At 38.4% G+C, this 21780-nt stretch overlaps 1 protein-coding gene across 5 annotated transcripts in view; it reads right to left on the minus strand.

Moving 5' to 3' along the window:
• ROBO2 (roundabout guidance receptor 2) overlaps positions 1-21780 on the minus strand; it is a 400731-nt gene that overhangs the window by 49588 nt on the left and 329363 nt on the right. For all 5 annotated transcript variants that reach the window (XM_031046916.2, XM_031046914.2, XM_034073045.1 and 2 more), the window contains exons 15-17: positions 17847-17971; positions 14848-15019; positions 8139-8321 (exon numbers count right to left, since the gene is read on the minus strand). In XM_031046916.2, coding sequence (XP_030902776.2) covers positions 8139-8321; positions 14848-15019; positions 17847-17971 — 480 coding nt within the window. The remainder of the gene's footprint in view (positions 1-8138; positions 8322-14847; positions 15020-17846; positions 17972-21780) is intronic.

The raw sequence follows: 21780 nt of genomic DNA on the forward strand, positions 1-21780 counted from the left end.
TCCAAATATGAGTCCAAAGTAGATTGATTCAAGATTAGGCTTTGCCTTATACACCATTCTAATCAGACAAAATTACTACAGCCAATAGAAATACTGTGATCATTAAAAAAATTAACAATGACAGAAATCCACTGGGATAATACTTCTGATACCCTATAGAATCCTTGTCACTTTATTAACTCCTAGGATAATTTCACATTCAGCAAAGGGGACAACACTGGCCCCAGTGGAAGCACTGCTGGAAGAGCGCTTGGGTAGGGTGATTAATTACCCTTCACCGAAGAACAGACTAATATCAATATCAGAAAATCACTGCAGTCATATGTCACATCAAAATGGTTAATAGCTGAATTTTGAAAGGATGTAATCAAACCAATTAATGAAAAGAAAATCAAAATGCAAAGTATGGGAAGTACTAAATAAAAGTCTGCTTTAAAAAACAAGACATGGCAAAACATTGCAGCTAATTAATTTTAGAGCTGATGCTACTTTCACTCACATTGTTTCTAATACGCTGTCAAATGACTGTACCTCTCATTGCTTAAAAATGAATAATCTGAGGTGCTGTGGATATCACATGTGAATATGCTAAGAGGTGGGTACTGCCAGACTATGTTTAAAAGTGTGTTGGCCAAAGCACATTAGATAATGTTTCCTTTCTCCTCCTCCTCTTCAAATTTAACACTCCATTTCTCCAGCTTTCTGCATTTGTCAAAGTGACAAGAAATAAGGAAAGTGAGCAATAACGGTGCATTCTCTAACAACCCTTATAAATGAAGTTTACAGATTTAAGGGAGTTCTAGTAAAACATATTTTCTGAAAACTTCTTGGGATTAATGCTGTTGTTTAAGCTATCATCTACCAGAAACACTATTGAAATAATACTGTCACTGCTTGTATAGCACATACAGGTGTGTGAGAATTTAATATCCTGGGGAGAAAAAATATCAATACTTGTGGCCTTCGAAATATTGATATCCCTTGTGTACCTTTATAAATAAAGCTGAAATGGCAGAGCTAGTATGAGATTGCAGCGGTGTTTGTCAGGCACATTTTACTTTCTGTGTAGTGAGGTATGGAAAAAACTCCAAGGTATGCTGTGAGAAACACATCAAGAAGACATGACATTGGAATCTCTTCGCTGGAGCTGTAATTGCTGCAGATTGGCTGTGGCATATGAGTATGTTGAGAAGAGACAGGTATCACACCATTTACTTCTGTGTATACTGCTTGTAGTAAATGTTTCCTGGCTTTTTCCTACATAAAATCATCTTACACCCTTCCAACATAAACACTGTTTTTAGAAGAAAAGTTCAATTTAGTTTATTAAAAAAAGAACTTGTCTTGGAGTGACACTGTTTTTCCTGCAAAGACTGTGCTTGGCTTAAATGATGTGTATGGAACTGGGAAGGAATACACATTCTTTTGCTTACCCTCCACCCTGTGTACCAGTGTACAGATGGTTATAATCTTCATTAGAAAATAAACAAAAAAGTATTTTAGTTACTATTCTTGGTGGAAAAGGCTCCAGGATATCAACTAAACTAGGAAAATTCCTCTTGAAATGTGGACGTATCAGGATGGTAAAGAAAGAAAAGTCATATTCCTGATGCCATACATAAATGGGCTACCTAAGCCAGGATAGAGAAGATGCCTTTCTTTTAGAATCAATATTGTGAAAGGAAAGACAGCTAACAACAGAAGATATGGTCAGGCTGCCAACAAAAGCACTATGTTTATCATTCCTGCCGTACGTTTTGTCAGGGTTTTTGCCTGCAGTTTGATTTCTGCAATTACAAAACAAGTCTAAATGCCTGAATAGGAGCACACTTAATGCAATGCAGGCTTGTAGATGTCACTGTAAAAATAAAACACACAGACAGCTGGCTTTATTCATCCTGTCTCCACTTCAAAAAGAAGCAGAGCAATTTCAAGGGGCAATGCAAGAGGAGGGAGGGAAGGATGTCCCTATCCCTGACCCACCCATCTCCCTTGCTTTTTATCACCGAGGAAGCAAAAAAGCTCTTTCAGCAGTCTCTGCATCTGATATATGTTCTTAGAAAGGCTGAAGACCTGCAGGGATGAGATTGGTTTTCAAACGAAGATGAAAAAATAACCTCTGCATAGAGAGATTTTGAAGGAATCCCCACCAGCTTATACTTCAAGGACTGTAAAAATGCAGAAATATAATCCAAAGTGCATTTTAAATGCATAAATATTTAAGGAAATTATATTGTATATATTTGTGCGAAGAACAGCATACGTTAAGGAGCTTTCCACATGCTTTTTATGAAATATATAAGGAGGTACCCGAGCCATTTACTAATATTATCTGACAAGGTTAAACTTAATCTTCATGCCTGCTAGAATTGGAAAAATACAAATGTATAGTAAGTTGACATTCTGAGGCAAGAAAGCTTTCGAAAGCTTTAGAAAGCTTTCTGTATGCCTATCTCTAGTAGGCCACATTTTCCTACTGCAAATGAAAACTTTAATGTTGCCAGGCAAGTCTCATTCCTTTTTCTGATAAGCTGTTCCTCAAATATGAATGTAGATTAATCCTCTTTTAATAAGCATTAGCTCAGAACAGATAATCAGCATATAAAAATTCCATCAAATCTTCTGTCTAGTTTTGGATGATTCTGTCAAACAATTTATCCTTCTTTAACGGTTTCAGGAGCTGCGCATAAAATGTGTAGCATTCCATAACTCTCTATTTTAATTTGGTTTTGTTTACTCAGTTTCATGAAATCTTTAATCCCAAGGAGCACTAGTCACTACATAAGCTTGCCTACTCAAAAGTGAAAATACGTGTTTACTTTCCTTGCATGACTGATGGTCTAAACACACCTGGGGATTCAAGGGAGTGGGTACTGGCACAACAATGAGTTTGAGAGTGCAGGAAAGATAAGCTGATAAATGAAACTGCTCTTATTTCTACAGGTGGATTCCATGTCTCTGTTGTATAAGTCCTTATACCAAACTTTGAGAAGGCAATTGCAACTTCCAGTACAAAATAAACAAATTCTGTTCCATCACTGTACTACAGGAACAAAATAATTAATCTAATAATTGGTCAGATATCACTTTTCAGACAGCTGAAAATGGGTAACAACTGTATTCAATGTCTCTGTGCCAGATTTGGGTTTGATGATCACAGAATCAGAGAATCCCAAGGGTTGGAAGGGACCTCAAAAGATCATCTAGTCCAACCCCCCTGCAAGAGCAGGGTAACCTACAGTACATCACACAGGAACTTGTCCAGGCGGGCCTTGAATATCTCCAACGTAGGAGACTCCACAACCTCCCTGGGCAACCTGTTCCAGTGCTCTGTCACTCTTACAGTAAAGAAGTTCTTACGGTAATACGTCACGGCCCTGAAAATACATGCTCCTTGTAGAGCTGCAGATGACACTACTACTCACCAGCAGTAATCTAACAAACGTTGCCAAAAATCATGTGCTTTGTAGTACTGGTATTGCCATCAGTGCTTGATGAGTCATGAAGGGGGAAAGGGAAGTGGAGGAAGTGTCATACAGAATTGTGGCTCAGTAACTACTGAAAATAAGTAAGAAGCTACAGTTTTCAATGTCACTTTATTTGTGACCATCTGAGCAATTGATCAGTGTTTATGAAAATGTTCACAAAGACAGAAAGCTTAATGAATTTAAATTCATTCTTCTCTGACATAAGTCTTTACCCATTGTGATATTTGCTGTTTGCTCTTCTCCTACACAGTGTTATAGTACTTTAGTAACACAGCAGAACTTACATCTTTTAGGAGCCTAATAACAGAACAGAAATAATAAAACAGTCCTAGTAAATCACCTATAACCTGAAAATGACCCAAAAGAACATTTTTTTGCAAGTAAAATCCAGACTTTAAAACTATTTCTAGTGCTTTAAGTTCTACATATATGCAAATACAACTGAAGAAAAAAAAGCCAATTATAACAGAAATAACTGAAACATACAAGTTTTTCTTTTGTGTCTGAAATAGAAAGTGTATGAATGTTATACTAACACATTTGATTCTCTTTATTACACTGTCAAATCTGCACATTCTGCAACTTTCTGAAGGAAACAGATGTCTGAACAAAAATTGTGCACCTTCTAAAACTTGAGTATATTAGGAAAATTCATATTTAGCAAAACTTTACTGACAGCTGCCTCTGATGAGATTCTGAAAGCTACATACAACTGCCTATAAATATTTAGATCTGAAACTGAACTGTTTATGAATCATAACTTCACAGGGAACAACATAAAGTTGTGAGTGTTGTCAAACCTCCACAAGCATAGATATATTGGTCTAAATGATATTACCAATGACAAATTCTTCAAATACTAGAGAACTAGCAATATTTCTTAGGGAGCTCTGTATATAAAGATAAAAAATATGGACTTTGTTCTTTCATAAGAACAACTGGCTTATTAGATTAATGATATTTTTCTGGACTTGACTCCTGGATGACTCAGGTTCTCAGTACCTCCAAAAATGTTTACAGGCCAGGAAACAGAGCTATGTGCTGTTATAATTCTCTAAAGCAAATCTTGGCAGTGCCTCTGACATATCTTAGTTGCCCAGTACATGTGGATGAAGTACACTGAATCATGCACAGTCATTGTGGCTCCAGCACAATCCCATGTCATGCCAATATACGTTATCAAGACAGTGGAAAAACTTCACCACAGTTACAGACAGCTGACCTTGGCATGTTCAAAGGAACCAAATGCAAAGATGCATTATTTCATTTTGGAAAAATCCCATGTTGTGTCTCAAAGAAAAGCAAGTAAAGCATTTAGGGTAGCATGTTCTGTGCCACAGCTTAGACTAAGTTGAACAAACCTGCCTGGAAGCCAGAGGAGCAATTCCTGAGACCCCGGAGCTTCTCCATGAGGACACTTCTCCCTCACAATGTCACACAGCCCTGGAGCAGACACCACCACCTTTATTTATCTGCCTTAGTAGTCGTGCTCTCTCCTACTAAGCTAAACACTCAGGCTGTGGCTGAAGATACAAGCAAGAGTGAGAAAGCAGCTAACCAAGCATGAAGGCCTTTTCAGCAGAGCAGTAGCAAGACTAGCCTCTATCACATAGATGACAGGATAGCAGAGGGGACAGAAGAAGAAACAGCTTTGGTAAGTGCCACCGAGGGGCCAAGCTACATGCAAAAGACTTTACAGACTTCTACTGGGAAATGCTGAGATTTATCAGCTTTTATACCATACCAGGGAGTGTAATTATTTTTGAGTTTTGAATCTTGAGCTTATGTATGAGAGAAGCTAATTATTTGCATGAATTAGTGCTATTGATTGTATGCTCTATTTTTCTTGACTCTCCGTATGTTGACTGAGATGTTTGCAACCTGCTGTTTCAGCCACACTTTGTTTATTCTTCACCCATCTTTAATCACGCTTATGATAATGGTCTACTGTATTGCCATATTCATTGAAGATATGAAAACTAGGATATCAGCTTTGAATTGGATAGGCAGAAAAACAAACGCTTTCATTTCAGAAACACTGCAAAAGCAAGGCATGTATAGGTTATTCACTAGATTGCTTGAAGATTTTAACACCTCACAGTAGAGGCTGACTTATGCACAACTAACAGCTGAATTGGAGACAAAGTTTCATTTCTCCAGTTTGATCTTAAAAATGTTTGGGATTATTTTTTTGAGCTTTAAAATAAAAATTCAGTTATATACAATTAATGCTTGTTTATATTAAGTCAATTCAAGCATCCTGTCCTGCAAATTACTTTCAAAACTGCATAATTTTGAGGACTTAGATGAATAAGAAGCATGCAGAATTAGAATGACTGGTATTAATGGTGATAGATTTGATGGTACCCTGGAATCACTAGGAGAAGGAACGCACCATTTTTATCACAGATAGACAGCATAAGTATTTCTCCTTGTATTTGGTTCTAATTCTGCATCTCTCATATGTTTGTAAGCACTTAAGATAGCTAATGTTTGCAATGATGTGTTGGTGAGGCAAGAGACAGACTAATGGACAGTACCTGCAGGGGTGAAGGTGAAGGACTGAACTGCAAAACAAGAAAGCAAACACATTGTGAGTTACATACCCTGATAACAAGCACTAATTGCAGGGCACGAATTTCCTCTGGAATTTACTCAGCTGTGATTGAATATCATAAGCAAGGCACAACAGTTGAGCTTAAAGCACTAACCAGCCAGCAGCCAATGAGAAATGATGGTTAGAAAGATGAGCAGTGAATTTTGACAGTCATATTTGAAGATTTCATGTGTGGACATGCTGTTCTCCAAATTGTGAGCATGAGGATGAAGTTTGAAGCATGATCTGTTATCAACTTCCCTTGCTGAAAGCATACACTATTTCATAATTCTGACAATGGGAATTCCATGGCATGATGCAATGTTCACACCACAATTAGATGCAGCAAACATTATGAGAAGGAATGACTTGCGGGACACACACTGTTTATGACTATTATAATTATTTACAGCTATACATTTTAAAGTATACAAGACTTTGCTCTCAATCTCTCTCCCTTCCCACCCCCAGCATGCCAACTCACACACAGGGCTAATAATTCTGCTTTTAAAAAAAGAGTAGTCTTAGTTTGTGTCCAAAGTTTATCCATAGGATTGTTCCCTAAGGGCAGTAACAGTACAGCTATCTTCTAATATGAAATATCTTGGGATCTAGACTGGTATTTCATAGAAACAGATGGGTAGGTGTGTGTGATATGTATTAGTTTCTCAGCTACACCACCTCACCTCTCAGTCAGTAAAAGTCATTGCTGTTAAAGGAAATTGGAAAACACCTCAGCAAAAAGCATAACCTATGAAAGATACATGGTGATGCAAGATGAGGTTCCACAAAAACCAAGTCAGCCCAAGAGCCACTGAAAGGGTCTCTCCTCCCTCTGCTTCCACTGTTCATCTGATTTCTTCTTGGGTTGCCTTGTTTCAGTAAGCCAATGGAAAATTAATTCATCGGAAAGGATTGAAAAACAACATAGAAGAGTTTCCTTTTGGTTTAGTGAGCCCAGTCTGGACATTGGTGAGTCTGATGATGATTAAAGCTGAGGGCTGAGAGCAGGGAATGAATGTTGGAGTTTTGGCAAGTTGTTAGAGATGCTCATCCACTTAAGGAACCTGAGTCCTTGGGTTTGCATGTGATAACTTGAAAAGAGAATAGTACTAGTATAACTTTAGTGTGATACATGTCAACATTAAATACTGTCTGTCAACTGTGCAAATCTTGCTCGAAAAGGAATTTTCTCTTTTTAAATGTCAATAAGCACTACAAGAGAACCTACCCCGACATCTGAAGAACAGCTTTGTGGTGTTAAATTAGGGTTCAGAGTTACCAATTTTATGGTAATATACCTGACTTCCTAAAAAAATCTATGAAAATCCAGAAACACAGAGTAATACACAAAACAAACAGGCTGTGAAAGAAGAAAACATTTTCAATTGGCAAATGTATTTATTTTTCTAAATGTGTTTATCGAAAACTGATTTGTAGCTGGAACAACACATTTCATCCAAGAGGGATCACATTGTGAGGGCATTCCAAGGTGTTCTGCCTCCAAGACAACGCTTTTTAAGGCTTATGCCATAGGTAAATTTTGACCACACTTCTCTAATTCACCATTCTCTTCTCCTCTAGGTATAGCTGTGGAGTCACTAATTTAGTATCTCCATTCTTTTCCCATGCACATGGCTTCAAAGACATGGAAATGCATGGGAATGAAGAAGACGACCAAATACTGTTTCTAACCTTCCTTCCAAGGGTCTAGTCTAATTCACATTTGAGCACATAAATGGAGCCAGACTGCAAACAGAGTGCCTTCTGAGCAGGAAGCAAGAGGAATAGTCCATCCTCTCTGAACTTTCTTATGCTAGATGTGCTGGAGATGTAAAAATAAAGACTGTCTTATGATAATGATGAAATGTTGTACTGAGCAATGCATTTAAAGCTTCTCATACACCAGCATTTTCACAGCATACATTTAAAACAAGCATACAAAATTCACCCAGGCCACCTTTAAGTAAGTTCAACATGTTTTTTAAAGTGGATTTAACAGCACCTGTTTAATAGAACCTGATGAGATGGTAATAAATAGTTACCGTTCTTACCAGCATAATTGCTGAGCCCCTTCCTCTTCTTTCTGCGCCAGTACAGCCAGATGCTGAAACCCATCAGAATTACCCAACAGGCACCACCGATGCCAGCTATAAAGGCAGGCTGTTTGACAACATCAGTGATTTGTTCAGTTATGCTGTTGTTATTTTCAGTGATGACAACTTCGTTACGACCTCCTTCACAAAAGAAATTCAACAGAAAGTTGTTATTAGGGATTCTGCAATACAAACAGGGAGCAAGTACTGCAAATGAAAATAAACTCAAAACCCCAATAGTAATGTGCCTCAAAAGAATTATCCATAGTAGGAGATCTTTCATGAGTATCAATGTGCACCTGGAAAACTAGTGTTTCTAGAAAGTAAACCCATAATCCACAGTGATTTTGCATGCATATATTTGAAAACATAGCTCTACAGGACTCTCCCAAATAATCTAACAGATGACAGTCCAGAGTGGATTTTTTAACAATTACATGCTTGTTGGTTTGTATTTACATAATTATAGACAGAATACAATGATGAGAAAATGGATCAGGGGGAACAAATCAAGAAATAAATCAAGCAATCAATGACTAGCTATTTCAAAATGAGAAATCCAAATACAAAATATGCTGCAACACCAAGACAGTTCCTTTGCTCATTGTCGTCCGAATGGCATAAGTTCTTACTTAACTCATTTGGTTTTGCAGCATGCTGAAGTTCATAAATTAAAAAGAAATAACAACATATATATATTCAGCTGGGGAAAGATGCTTTTTGCGGCAATTATTTCACGTGGAAAACAATCCATACAAATCTTAAGTGCACCGGCATTGACACAAAGAAGAAAATCATGTACTTAACTGTAAGCTCTAAACAATCACAGCACCACATGCTATTTTTTTCACCTAAACTATGCATGAAAAATTCTAAACATCAAGCTGTAAGAAACAATTATGATGCAGAATACCAATTAAAGTGACTATATAGGATTTTAAACTATGTATATTACATTATAAAGCTGTACATTTCAGTAGACACTCCCACTGGTTTTTCTCCCCTTTTTGTCTAAAAGGGTACTTTGCTAAGAGGAAAAACTCAGTGTCTGGCTTGAAAACAAATGCTCCTAAAAATGTGACTGGAAATTCAAGAAATGCTAAAGCATCTAGCTCTAGAGCCAGTGCTTTTCTACTGCAAACCTTCCCCTGTCGAAAAATGGTTAGGTTTAAAATTAGGAAATAAGGAAAATATTTTTCTGCAAAAGGTATGACTAATGATTGTATGTACATTTGATCTAAGCTGCCCACATATGCAGTTTTGAAATGGATGAAAGAATTACCCCTCATTTCACAGAATCACAGAATCCCAAGGGTTGGAAGGGACCTCAAAAGATCATCTAGTCCAGCCCCCCTGCAAGAGCAGGGTAACCTAGAGTACATCACACAGGAACTTGTCCAGGTGGGCCTTGAATATCTCCAACATAGGAGACTTCACAACCCCCCTGGGCAACCTGTTCCAGTGCTCTGTCACTCTTACAGTAAAGAAGTTCTTCCTGATGTTAACGTGGAACCTCCTATGCTCCAGTTTACACCCATTGCCCCTTGTCCTATCACTGGATATCACTGAAAAAAGCCTAGCTCCATCATCCTGACACCCACCCTTTACATATTTGTAAACACTGATGAGGTCACCCCTCAGTCTCCTCTTCTCCAAGCTGAAGAGACCCAGCTCCCTCAGCCTCTCCTCATAAGGGAGGTGTTCCACTCCCTTCATCATCTTTGTGGCTCTGCGCTGGACTCTTTCAAGCAATTCCCTGTCCTTCTTGAACTGAGGGGCCCAGAACTGGACGCAATATTCCAGATGTGACCTCACCAAGGCAGAGTAGAGGGGGAGGAGAACCTCTCTTGCCCTACTAACCACACCCTTTCTAATGCACCCTAGGATGCCATTTGTAGATAGATCAGTCCTTGAAATATGCTGTAGTGTTATCAGATGCCCATATGCATGTTGAAGAACTGCAAGAGTAGCCACTCTACTGAGACAAAAATACTATGGTTCTCAATTCTGAGAGTCTATAGCACAAAAGTAAAGATGGTAGAGTATGGCAATACAACACCAAAATGGTCATTCCCAAAATTAAAGTATTGTAGCATTACGCTTTGCCATAAAAATGTTCATATTCCTCTTCTATAATTCAGGAATGGGTAAATTTACCATTTCCTTCTTTCAACAGAACAGCTCCTCTGTCAGCACACTGGCTTCAGCCTAAAGCAAATAAACAAGGCCTTTGGCTAAAGCAGATGTGAGAAGTCTGACACTTCCCATTTATTTCCACAGACACCTCTTTGCAGGAGACCCAAGAGTTTACAGCAGTCAAGCTGTGATTGAGGAAACCTCCCAGTGGGCCTGTTGGGCTGAGTGTGCCTGCCTTGCCCCAGCCTGCACCCCTGGCACAGGGACTGGCTCTGCACCAGCCAAGACACAGCTTCAGGCTCTAAATTGTGTTCAAGAGCTGGACAGAGTTACTCAGGAAGAAAGGGGATGCACTGCATTACATTGCTATCACTCTGTTAATGATCTCGGTGATTTTATTAAGCTTTCTCTGTTTCAGCACCATGTCAATATTTAGTAATGATGACCGTCTGCTTTTGCAAACAGACTGTTGAAACTGTGCTAGAGCTTGGCTGGCTTTCAGTACTTCTGTGCAGGAAACAAAACAGGCTTTCTGCAAACAAAATACGTCCCACAGAAGGATGCTGACAGAACAACACCTGCTGATGTATAAAAAGGCAGTACACCAGTACTGGTATCATGTCTGTACTGGCCATGCTGGCAAGCATTGCTAACATCAGGTCCTGGCAGCTTTATCTGTCCTTTCCCATACTTCCCTATCATGACTTGTGGCTGCCAAAGGCCGGGTGGTTTCCGGTCCTGATGCAGTAAGTGAGAATAAAACTCAGTGAGGACCTGTGCAAGGAAAAGAAGGGAGGCAGTGGTGGCTCCATTATCAGATTTTCCCATTTTTTTCTGCCCATGGAATTAGTCCATAGGTGCACTCCAGTGCTGAAACAGGAAGTACTGAGAGTAAAACTAATAGAGGGAAGCACTCTATGGTACACTCTTTCAGGCACACAATTGATTTTCTAGTAGAAATCAGCATGGGAGTTGATGCTGCTGCAATTGCCATTAACTTTCAGTTAATTTCTGTGCCCTTTGGAGGAGAGGTAAAAGCTGTGGGACAGTGAGGAAACAGGTAATGTCAGCACTGCTTCAGAGGCAGCCGTATTGCCTCGGACAAGAGAAGACAGGGAAGCGCTTCAGGGGCACCAGCTTTGGGAGCAGATGCTCCAGCACTCACGAAAAGAACAACTGCTTCCAGCTAAAGCCTTCAAAAAGACTGAAGATCTCATTTTCTTCTCTAATGTCTTCTAGAGAATGCAGGGTGTGAGAGCAAACTGCAGAGAGCCCAGAGAGAGCTTTCAGTGGACTTTATCCGTCTCTTCTAGAGGAAGGTGCAATCTGTCTCCAAGTTAACTTCTAAAGTTTTCCATCTGGCTGTTTACTCTTGCCCTTCAGTGCCTAGCAATTACAACTGCAAAACTAATAATTCTTTTAAATGTCAAACTAACATATGTCCTGTGAGTTTGATGACTGAAAAATAAATGGATACAGATGTATGTTACCCACTGATGTTTGATAAAATTCATGCAATTGTTGGTGTTTGGGGAAACAAATGGCATTAATTTTGTATTTCTTTAGTTAATATTTAAGCAGAGGTAATAAATATGTCATCCAGGGTACCACTGTACTATTTTATATACTGCAGGTGTTTTGGTAACAATGCTGTCAGTTCAACTAATTACAACATAGACATGGGAAGTGTGCGACCTGTAACGCTCCATTGTTCCTGAAGACAAAAACATAATGAAATATAATGTCTTCCTCCCATTGGAGAGTAATGAAGAACAAAACTAATTTGTTGGACTAAAAATTAATTAGACACATCAGATTCAATTGCACCTATTACTGTGAAAGTTTGCAGCTGTTCCTCATGTTATTATACCAATGATGGAATGTAAAGCTGAACAGGCCAACTGATGAAGAGAAACAATAGCTATACCATTCACCAACACTGTTGTTATCTTCATTTTTATTTCTGATTTTCCAAATGCAGTTTTTTAGTATACCAACAGTGATCACAAAAATGTTATTCTCGATTCTCTTTGAGCCTTCAATAAAACTTTTCAATGTCCTGCTTGAAGTATGGGCATAGGAATCCTGTAACAGTAATAAAATTTCTAACTGAAGAAGTAATATACTTCCTACTGCTTCATATTGTCCTGGGTACACTTTCTGGATTGTCATGGCTCTGTCATCTAGAATTGGTCTAAGAAGTCAGTAGTAGATTACCCACCATGGAAATGAGTTATTTTCTGAAAAAAAAAACCCTTCTTCTTAGAAAAACATATCCTATATTTAAGAATAACATCTTTCTTTTTATACAATGGGCTCCATACTTGATGACAGTCATGCTGTTTAGCAACAGTGCTTAACTCTTCTGCATCACTGACCTGCTCTCTCCATAATTCAGCATTTCTGCAGTTGTTCAGTATGTATGCAAGCTGTTAAATAGTATAGCTAAGCACCAGACCATATAGAACTACATTATAATACAATCACTCAGTAATGTTGTCCTATTCATTGTGATGTTTTGAGGTTTATTCATTAGCTTTCTTTTAATCCATGTATTTTTATTTTTTTTTTAATTTATCTAAAAAACAAAGTTCTTATTTTGCATTCTTGATTCTTAGTCAAACATTGACTGGTATCAATTCAGATTTTCGGAAATGGTATCGCCTAAACACTGTTATCTTTATCAGGCAAATTTAGGGTCCAAGAAATGACTGCCAGCAATTCAGAAACAATAGAAAAATGGGACCTAAAGAAAAGGGATATACAAACCATAAGAGTAACTGTAACCACACCCAGCTTTGGGTTCCCAAGAGGGAACACAGAGATGTGAACAGCAACACAACCCAAACAGAGAATACTCTTCTTTATTTCATGCACAAGACTCTCAAACATGCAAAGATGCCACCAGACAAGCTTGATGAAGCAGAAATTCTGGAATCATTTAAGGAACAAATAAATATAACTGTAAGTCTGACAATGCAAAACTATGTCTCTAAATACCAAATACATTTTTGCTTTCTTTTCTACTCTATTTACATTGTAATATCCCTTTTCTCCTTCCTGCAGCAACACAGATATCTTCACTTTTACCTCTTGATTATACTAGTCACTTTTTGCAAGGAAAAAGTCAGGATGAAGAGGTGTAGCCAGATGCAGGGCTGAGCATTCTGGGAATCATCCAGCAAAGCACTTTAGTGAAAGTTTAACCCACAACACGTTACATGATACAAGGCTACTCACAAGCTTAGAATGCAACACACTTAAGTGTTTTGCTGGAACAAGCCCCCTGTGTTTAGTGCCTTGCTCAATGAACTCTCTAAGGAAAAAAGTCCTTCTCAACAGAATGCAATGACAGACTAGTTGCACAACTTTCTTTACACAGTTCTTTACACAGAGGTCCAAAATTCAGGCCTATTAGAGGACAGGTTTCTTTCATTTTGCAAAAATCAATTCCTTGCTTTCAATTCTACAAAACTTTCCCTTCCTCTTTTCTTTGGCCTTTCCATAGCTGCTGTTTTCCAAAAACCAGTGCTATCTTCACATCCACTCTTCATTCCTTCTCCAGTGACAAGATATTCAAAGTTCACATACCCCAAATACTGTTTAGATGGATAGGGAACATGCATATCATTAAACATTTAAGCAATGCTTAGGGAATTGGCTTTTTGTAAAGGTCTACACTTAACATGTTCATGTTTTGGACATTCTCTTGACAAAATTTTCTAGAAAGAAAATATTTAACAAAAACAAAAGCAAACAAAACCCTGTTTAAGTAATAAAATTAGATCATACAGATGCAACAAAATAGTCATATGAGGTGCTTCCCTACACAATTCTATTTGGTTTTGTTAAACATGTTATATTCTATTATGTTCTTATCCTTCCTGTATTGTTCCTGCCTTTATATTTGATACTTGAAAAGAATTTCAGAAGAAACAGAATACATGTTTCCCTCGGGTCAGGAAATGAATTCAGCATGGAAACCGCTACTGAGAAAGTCATTTCAAAGGCACAGATTTGTGCACACTACCTTTGCTCTCTCTATTTGGAGTAGAAGTCACTTATACTTTGATAGAGGAAGCTCATCTGCTTGAGCTTGGGATACCTGAGAAACACTGACTTTAAATGTTCATAAAACCAGCTGTAAATAGTGCCTTAGGCACCAACGGTAAGAGTAAGGCAATATTACAGTCATCTGAGCAGGAGGAAAAGGGAGCTGGATCTGTCAGTTCCATAAACCCATCAAGCTGATAAAGTGGTAAATTTGCAAAAAGAAAAATCCGTTTCACTAGATTATCTCCCTTTTCTCCTGTGTTTCAGGAACACATTTTCCTCCATTGACCATGAGAGCTCTGCACAAAGAGAAGACACGACGTCTGCAGGCAGTGAGACATTAAAAGCTAACTAACTACCTCTATTCAAAACTCGTCTGTTGCTCCATGGATTTTTATGCTTCCAGAAGTGATTTATGAAAGCATTTCTGAAAGTTGAAATGGGCAAACCAGAACAACAAAACAGACATTCAACTTACCAATTATTATGGGTTGTGGTTCACTTTTTACTCCCACACCTGCACTGGTGCTTGCAGCAACTTCCACACGGTACTGAATACCTGGATATAGGCCACCTATTATTACAGACCGAATGGCTGCATCTACTGTTTTGTTGATATGAAATCGAGTCTCATTACCTAGGCACCAGATCTGGGACAAAAGTTGATGTGTTAAAAAATACGAAATTTTCAAACATATACAAATGCACATAGATATGACATACCAAGGTATTGCGTGACAATCACTTATACTGGTCTTCTTAATAATGTTACTACCCAAGAGTAGCTGGAATTGGGATGATTTAGCTCAGCAAGCTGTACCATCTTAGCATAGGACTGAGCCAGCTGCAACGACCGCTTGCAAATACCTCTCTGGACACTTGCTCTCCATGGAGTACAAATTCTGTGGTTAAGCTTCTTAGAACAGATCAGAATCATCCAAGTGAAAAAGAGGCATTATGCAATAACTGGACTCTTGTTCAGTAATATGATTACCACCAAACCTTTCCTAGAAAAGAAAGCCCACTTTTTTTTTCATTCTTAATTTCCCACTGAATAGCAAAAGGACAACAAATTATACATGCACAGCTTGAAACACTTTCTAAAGTACTAAAGAAGAAACTATTTTCAGAATAGTTTTCTACTTCCTTTCACAGCACAACAGGGATATGTGAAGTTTCTGAAATAGAGTAAGTACAAACTCACTTTTACTGCCAGTTTTGTGATTGCTTACACTGTTCAAGATTTCAGGTATCAGTTCCTGACTCAAACACTCTCTAATTAAACAGAAAAAAACACTCTGGAATCTCAACTGGCATTTTTGTATTAGAAAGATCTATGATTTCAGTGTTATGTCTCTCTTACATTTTTCCATAGGCATTTTCCAAGAAGTTTCAAAACCAAGACCTTTTAGGGATTCTTCTTCGATAAGTGTTATCTGCATATACTGTTTTTGTGTTATTAAAGAAAGCATTTACTACCAGTCAAGAAAATCAATGCATAAAGATACCACATGTACGCTACATACCTATAATAGCAAAAGAAAGCACTATTGATGGAACCACTATCAGCAACCAAGTGATTTGTTTAAGCAACAGCAACACTCTCTTTACACTTATTTTTGACCCTGCTCAGTGTTTTATCTCACCTTATCTTTTTTCTGTGAAACACTGAGGAATATTTGGAGGGCAAAAGAAATCCTTGTTTTTCTAAGCTCCAGCAGACCTTATTTTCAGGCCAGAATGATTTAGGGTGAGAAACTATTACACTCATTCTCTCACTCCTTGTCTGCCCTGGTTTTAGGTTACAGTAGTTATGAGATGCCCCTAATTAAGGGCATTTAATTCATAAATGAATTTACTGGCACTCTGACGCTTGCAATAGAATCAACAGAACTACATTCAATTTGTTAGAAAATGCACTGTAAAACCTCAGGACTCATTTTATCTTCAAGGAACTATTAAATTATTTGCACTACATTCCCTGTAGCCAGCTCACTAATCACGCAGCCACCCAATAGAACACAGAAGGGATGTAAGAGGCAGTGACTCCAGCTGTTTTTATAAACAGCCTAGAGGACTGAGCACTCACCTGGAACACAGCTTTTATTAACCATCAGTCTACTTTGGTTCATATATACATATGTGTGGTTTAGAAGTGGGCTTCAGTTATTTGCCTGTAAGTCCTTGATGGTTAATATTGACTTATACTGAAGTCAGTATCAAGATTAATTAAAGCAAAAGATAATTATTAATTGTTATGAAAATTAGATCAATAAAAACTGGGATTAATAAATCTTGATATTGACTAAAAGCAAAACAAAAGAAGTGCTATGCTAAACATTAATATAGTCTTGGGCGACATGGTCTAGTATGAGGCACCCCTGCTCATGCCAGAGGGGTTGGAACTAGATGATCTTAAGGTCCTTTCCAACCCAAACCAGTCTATCTTTCTATGATTGTAAACATTTGCTGCATCCCTCTGACCAAGCGATAGACTAGAAAAAGCTGAACCATTAGTTGATTTAAAAGTCAAGCACCTTCTCTCTTCTAGATGCTGTGCTCCCTCAAGATACAGCAATGGAAAAAGAAAGACATCTTTTTGCGTGAAATAAGCTGAATCTACCACTTCCACCCTTTACGGGACTGTCAAGAAAGCTGTCCTGCTCTATCTCAACTAAAGATTTCATGCTAGGTATACAAATTAGCCACAGCAAGATCACTTAATGATGTGTTCCATGTCACAAGCCCGTGTCAATGCTGAACCTTGTCTGATTCTCCCCAGTCATCCCCCACGCCAATAACACACTGCACTGTTGCCATGTTGTGGAAATATACTTGTACAAAAGTGAGCCTAATGGGGAATTACAGACTACAGCAAAATTTAAGATGATATATAGGGAGTGGATACTTTGAGCCACCACAGCCACCAAGAAGGAAAAAATATAACCAATGCAGGCAACTGTCATATAACAAACTCTGGATATAGTAGTGGTGCTTGACCTCAAAGTGAATAACCCAGCACTTTAAGTTGCGAATCTTGACAGAAAGAGTATTTGGAGGAAGTTGTGTATTCTCCCAGAGCCACAGTCCTTGACTTTGAACTTGAAGTGTTAGGATTAGCATTTTTGCAGAGGAAAGAAGAGGTATCTTTTCTGGCAGCTTTTCTGTCAAACTGAATGCACTCTGAGACAGGGCCTTCACTGCCTGTCTTGAGAGTTCAGAGGCCCTTAACAAAAATCCTCCTTCTTCCACAGCAGGGAAAAGCAAGAAAGAGAAGTACTGTAAACTAGCTGGCCATTACAGTTCTCTTCCAGATCTAGCTCATTTTTGCTTCTGCTATAACAAGCAATCTCCATACAATTATATGGGCAGCTGCAAATGCTGTCAGAATCTAAATCCATAAACAGAGCTGTTGGTCTGTAATTCAAACAGGCTATTTCCTCCACACATAACTCTCCCATTAGACATTATTTCTACCTTATACTCCTGGATGACTCCATTTTGGTGATCTGGAGGCGGAGGATCCCAGGAGATGCTGATGCTTGTGCTGTTGTGGTTTCCAACTGTCAGGACAGTAACAGACTGAGGAGGGGCACTCGGAGCTACACCAAGGAGAGGGAACAAACAGAAGCAAGACATTAACCCATTTGCTAGAGCACAAATTTTGCTGAAGCAGTATAAGAGCAACTAGACAGTATATGAAGTTCACACTCCCTGCAGGCCAAGGTGTGCACATTTCGTTAGGCACTGATAATCCTGAAAAATGCCTTTCTGAAGAGAAGCATAGCTCGATGACAATGTGAAATTTGTGGCAATGGAGAATCAATACAAATCACTCCTCATTTATTTATATTTATCATTTCTTAGTTTTGCATTGGAATTATTCTCATGCTTGCATTTGTTTTCTGTAATATACATGGGTACCTACAGGCATATCAATTAAGTCATAACTTAGTAAGGCTAACTTCACCTGGAGGCTTTTTCACCTGGACTGAAAAGTGTTTTAATTCTCTTTCCACATGGCCTAATAATAATGTGAGTGGCAGACATTTAAGGATCTTTATTTGCTCTCCAGGAAGACATTAACTGAACAGTTTCAAACATAAAACCTTGCAAGTCCTAGGTGGAAAAGAGTTAAAGTGTTCAGGGCTTTATATCAAATACCAGTGAACAGGGGAGGTGCTGAGTTAGGTCAGATATATACTTATGTCCTCTTTTCCCTAGGCAAAATGCTTTCTCTTCAGAGTCCTGTTCAGTTCAACCATTCACAGCTGTTTGGCTGGTCACTGCGTATCAAGGCCACATCTACAAGACAATTGCTTGCCAGCCTTGCTACACTGGCTAGAAGTATGGAAAAATCAAATGATAGCTGTTAGTGATCAGAGCTCTGCTGGCAAACCCCTCTTACAGCTACACCAGCAGCAGGGTGCTTCTGTTGACTCATCACGTTGCCTGGGAAGTGGTACAGCAGCTCTGCTACAGAAAGTCCCCTCTGTGAGCATCTGCTGCATCTCCACGCGGGGGCTCTCCCACCATAGCTATAGCTGCCACGGCAGAGGGCTGTGGCATATGGCCCTCCTCAGTCACCTAAAACTCCTTGCAGCCCCATTTCTCCTCTCTCCCTTTCTTCTAGGCAAGTGTTAAAACCACCACAGTGGCAAGCCAAGTCACCAAAGTCAAGTGTATTGTATTAATAATGTATAGTCCCTGAGGAAAAAAAATTATCCATAAAAGCTGCACTGAACCGGTCCTAGGATCCATTTAGTCCATTTACCCTAGTCCATCTATCCAGTCTTCAATAAAACTAATAGAAAGAGGCTAGGAAAGTGTGAATTAATAAATCAAGCATACAGTGATAACTCTCCAGGACAATTTTCCAATTCACAGAAGCCTGTTGCTTAGATACTTTCTGTTCCAGGGTGATGTCTTTGTGTCTAATAACTCCTTATGGAGTTTTTCATCCATGTATTTGTCATCACCTTTAATATGATCTTAAAACATTTAATATGGAATATGGAAGCAGATTTTGGAGACTTATAGTAGACCTTGTACCAAAACCTGAAATATTTATTGTTCCTCCTGCCCCCAATTTAAAATCCTGATAGCCTGCTGGTTTTGGGCATCTCACGTCATGTGTCACAGCTCCCTGACTCTAGCCCTCAGGTCTAGAGTGTTCCTATTCAGAGAGGACTCCTTCACTGCTAAGTTCTTTGGCAACAGGACTCTAGTCTTATCTGTAACAGATACTTCTAACTGCATGAACATCCTTGGACAACACTTCTCAGAGAAGCAGAGAGCCACAGGAATCTATGTTAAAGCCTGGCAGGTTAATACAACTAAACACAGCCACAGATATCAGGACTATTCCAGTCTCCTGAGTCAATTCAGACTTCCTTATTGTTCCCTGCGGCCTCTTTGAGACTGGCTATGTTCCCACTTCAGATGCTCCTCAGCATTTGACCTGGCACAGGCCCATGGAACTGAGCTAAAATCCTTACCCTGATAACCCTGAAGAGTTAAGAGTAGCCTGTTGCATGAATTAGACAACTTAAAACAATTATATCAGGGGTGGGGACAAGAGACCATACAAGATTACATCAGAAAAAATACTTTAGAGGAAAAGTAGCACATGCATTACTGTCTTGTGAGGTTGCATGTTTTGTCAGCTACATTTTCAGTTGCTGGTTCAGCTGCAAAGGAAATAGTGCTTGGTAGAGTCCTTGTGACCTTGCATGACACAGAGAAACACTGTACTAAAGGTGAGAAATGGGGCTGTATTGTGGATAATTTGACTCTTAGCCAGCTCAAGTGAAGCACAGAAGGGTGGCCTTGGTCTATTCCTTGCCATTGTGAGAAGAATAAAATTGGTGAAGTTAATAGTTGCATTGTATATTTCATGGTAACTGAAATAATTTGCCACACTGCAAAAAAAATAGCATTTTAACAGTCTTCAAATTATTTAATAAAAACCAAACAATGAATAAATGCATGGATGCAATATTAATTAGAACATATTATGTGAAAATTATAAACATTAAAATGACAATGCTTAGCACTATGCAACTCATTTTTGGTTCTAAGTGTTATGGAACAACTTGCTGAAATGTATTTACTTTCATCCTCAAACACATCCAGAAATATAATTTCTTATATATGAATACATGGAAAGAAAGAGAAGGGGAAGAGTAAATTCTAAAGAAATGTAAAATGAATACTGTAACATTTAAAGAAAAGCATACTGTATTCATTTGTCTTTGCATTTAAACTGCATGAATATTCTAGTTAATATTCTATCAATGTGTGTTTGGGGCTTTTTCAGATGATAAATGATAAGTTTGAAGCAAAATTAAAATTGCAGCTGATGAATGCAGCTGAAAGTATCATTTTAAGAGCTGCACGAAGGAATTTGCAGTCAGCAGCTGATAAAAACTAAGGAGGCTTCCATTACTGACTGTCATATTTTTGTGGTGACAAACAATCTCCAGAACAAATACTACTCCACAAAAGAGATTTAAAACAGTGGATGTAATTGCAGAAACAGAAAAAAAAGAAAGAAATAAACTATCCTTAGAGCAAATGTGAAAGAAATGGTGAAAATGATAAAATAAAATATTTTACTTTGCTCATATTTGTATGTGTATACGCATATGTGTACACAACAGTTCTGCTCCCTCTCTCTGATAATATCACTCTGTAAGCTGGCACCATGATATAAATTAAGGCCCTCTTCTGACACTGCTGCAGTTATTAAATAGATCACATTGAAAAATAACATTTTTTAAACCGTTTTCTCATTTCCCTTGCTGCTGGCTTGTGGAGAACACCTTGCCTGCTTCTTGACAGGTCAATTATTCCAGTGCTCAGCTTCTTCTTACAGATATGAAAGCACCCAAATCGCTGCTCATCTTTTCCAGAGGCAGCCAAACAGAATTCCATTTGTTACCTTCACAAGGCCAAAGAGGCAGGAGATGGATGGATACTGAACTGTGACAAATGTCTGATCTAGAGGAAAGGTCTAACTGCAGCACGATTGATTTTTGGAGGTAGGCCTCAGGAATAACATAGCACATAAAATTTAATCCAGCAGAAATCTGCCACTACTTTTTTGGTTGTGCTTTGGCTTTACCAGGGCTATTTGTTTTGATGTCACAACAAAAAATTCCAAGGCATGTATCACTTCTCCAAATTATTTTCTAAAAATAGCATAGTTGACATTTTTTAAATGTCAAGCCTAAAAAAGCTCATTTTCAAAATGGAATCACAGGCAACACAGCAAGTGGGATCACTTTAGAGACTGCCCTCTTCCTTCACTGGACACGAAGCAAACTGCTGTCATTAAACATTCAGATGATGTTATTTTTTTCATATATGAACAACAATATAATTGCAAATATGCTATGAGGAATTAAAG

The sequence above is a fragment of the Melopsittacus undulatus genome, chromosome 2 (genome assembly GCF_012275295.1).
Source record: "Melopsittacus undulatus isolate bMelUnd1 chromosome 2, bMelUnd1.mat.Z, whole genome shotgun sequence".
NCBI classification, from domain to species: Eukaryota; Metazoa; Chordata; class Aves; order Psittaciformes; family Psittaculidae; genus Melopsittacus; species Melopsittacus undulatus.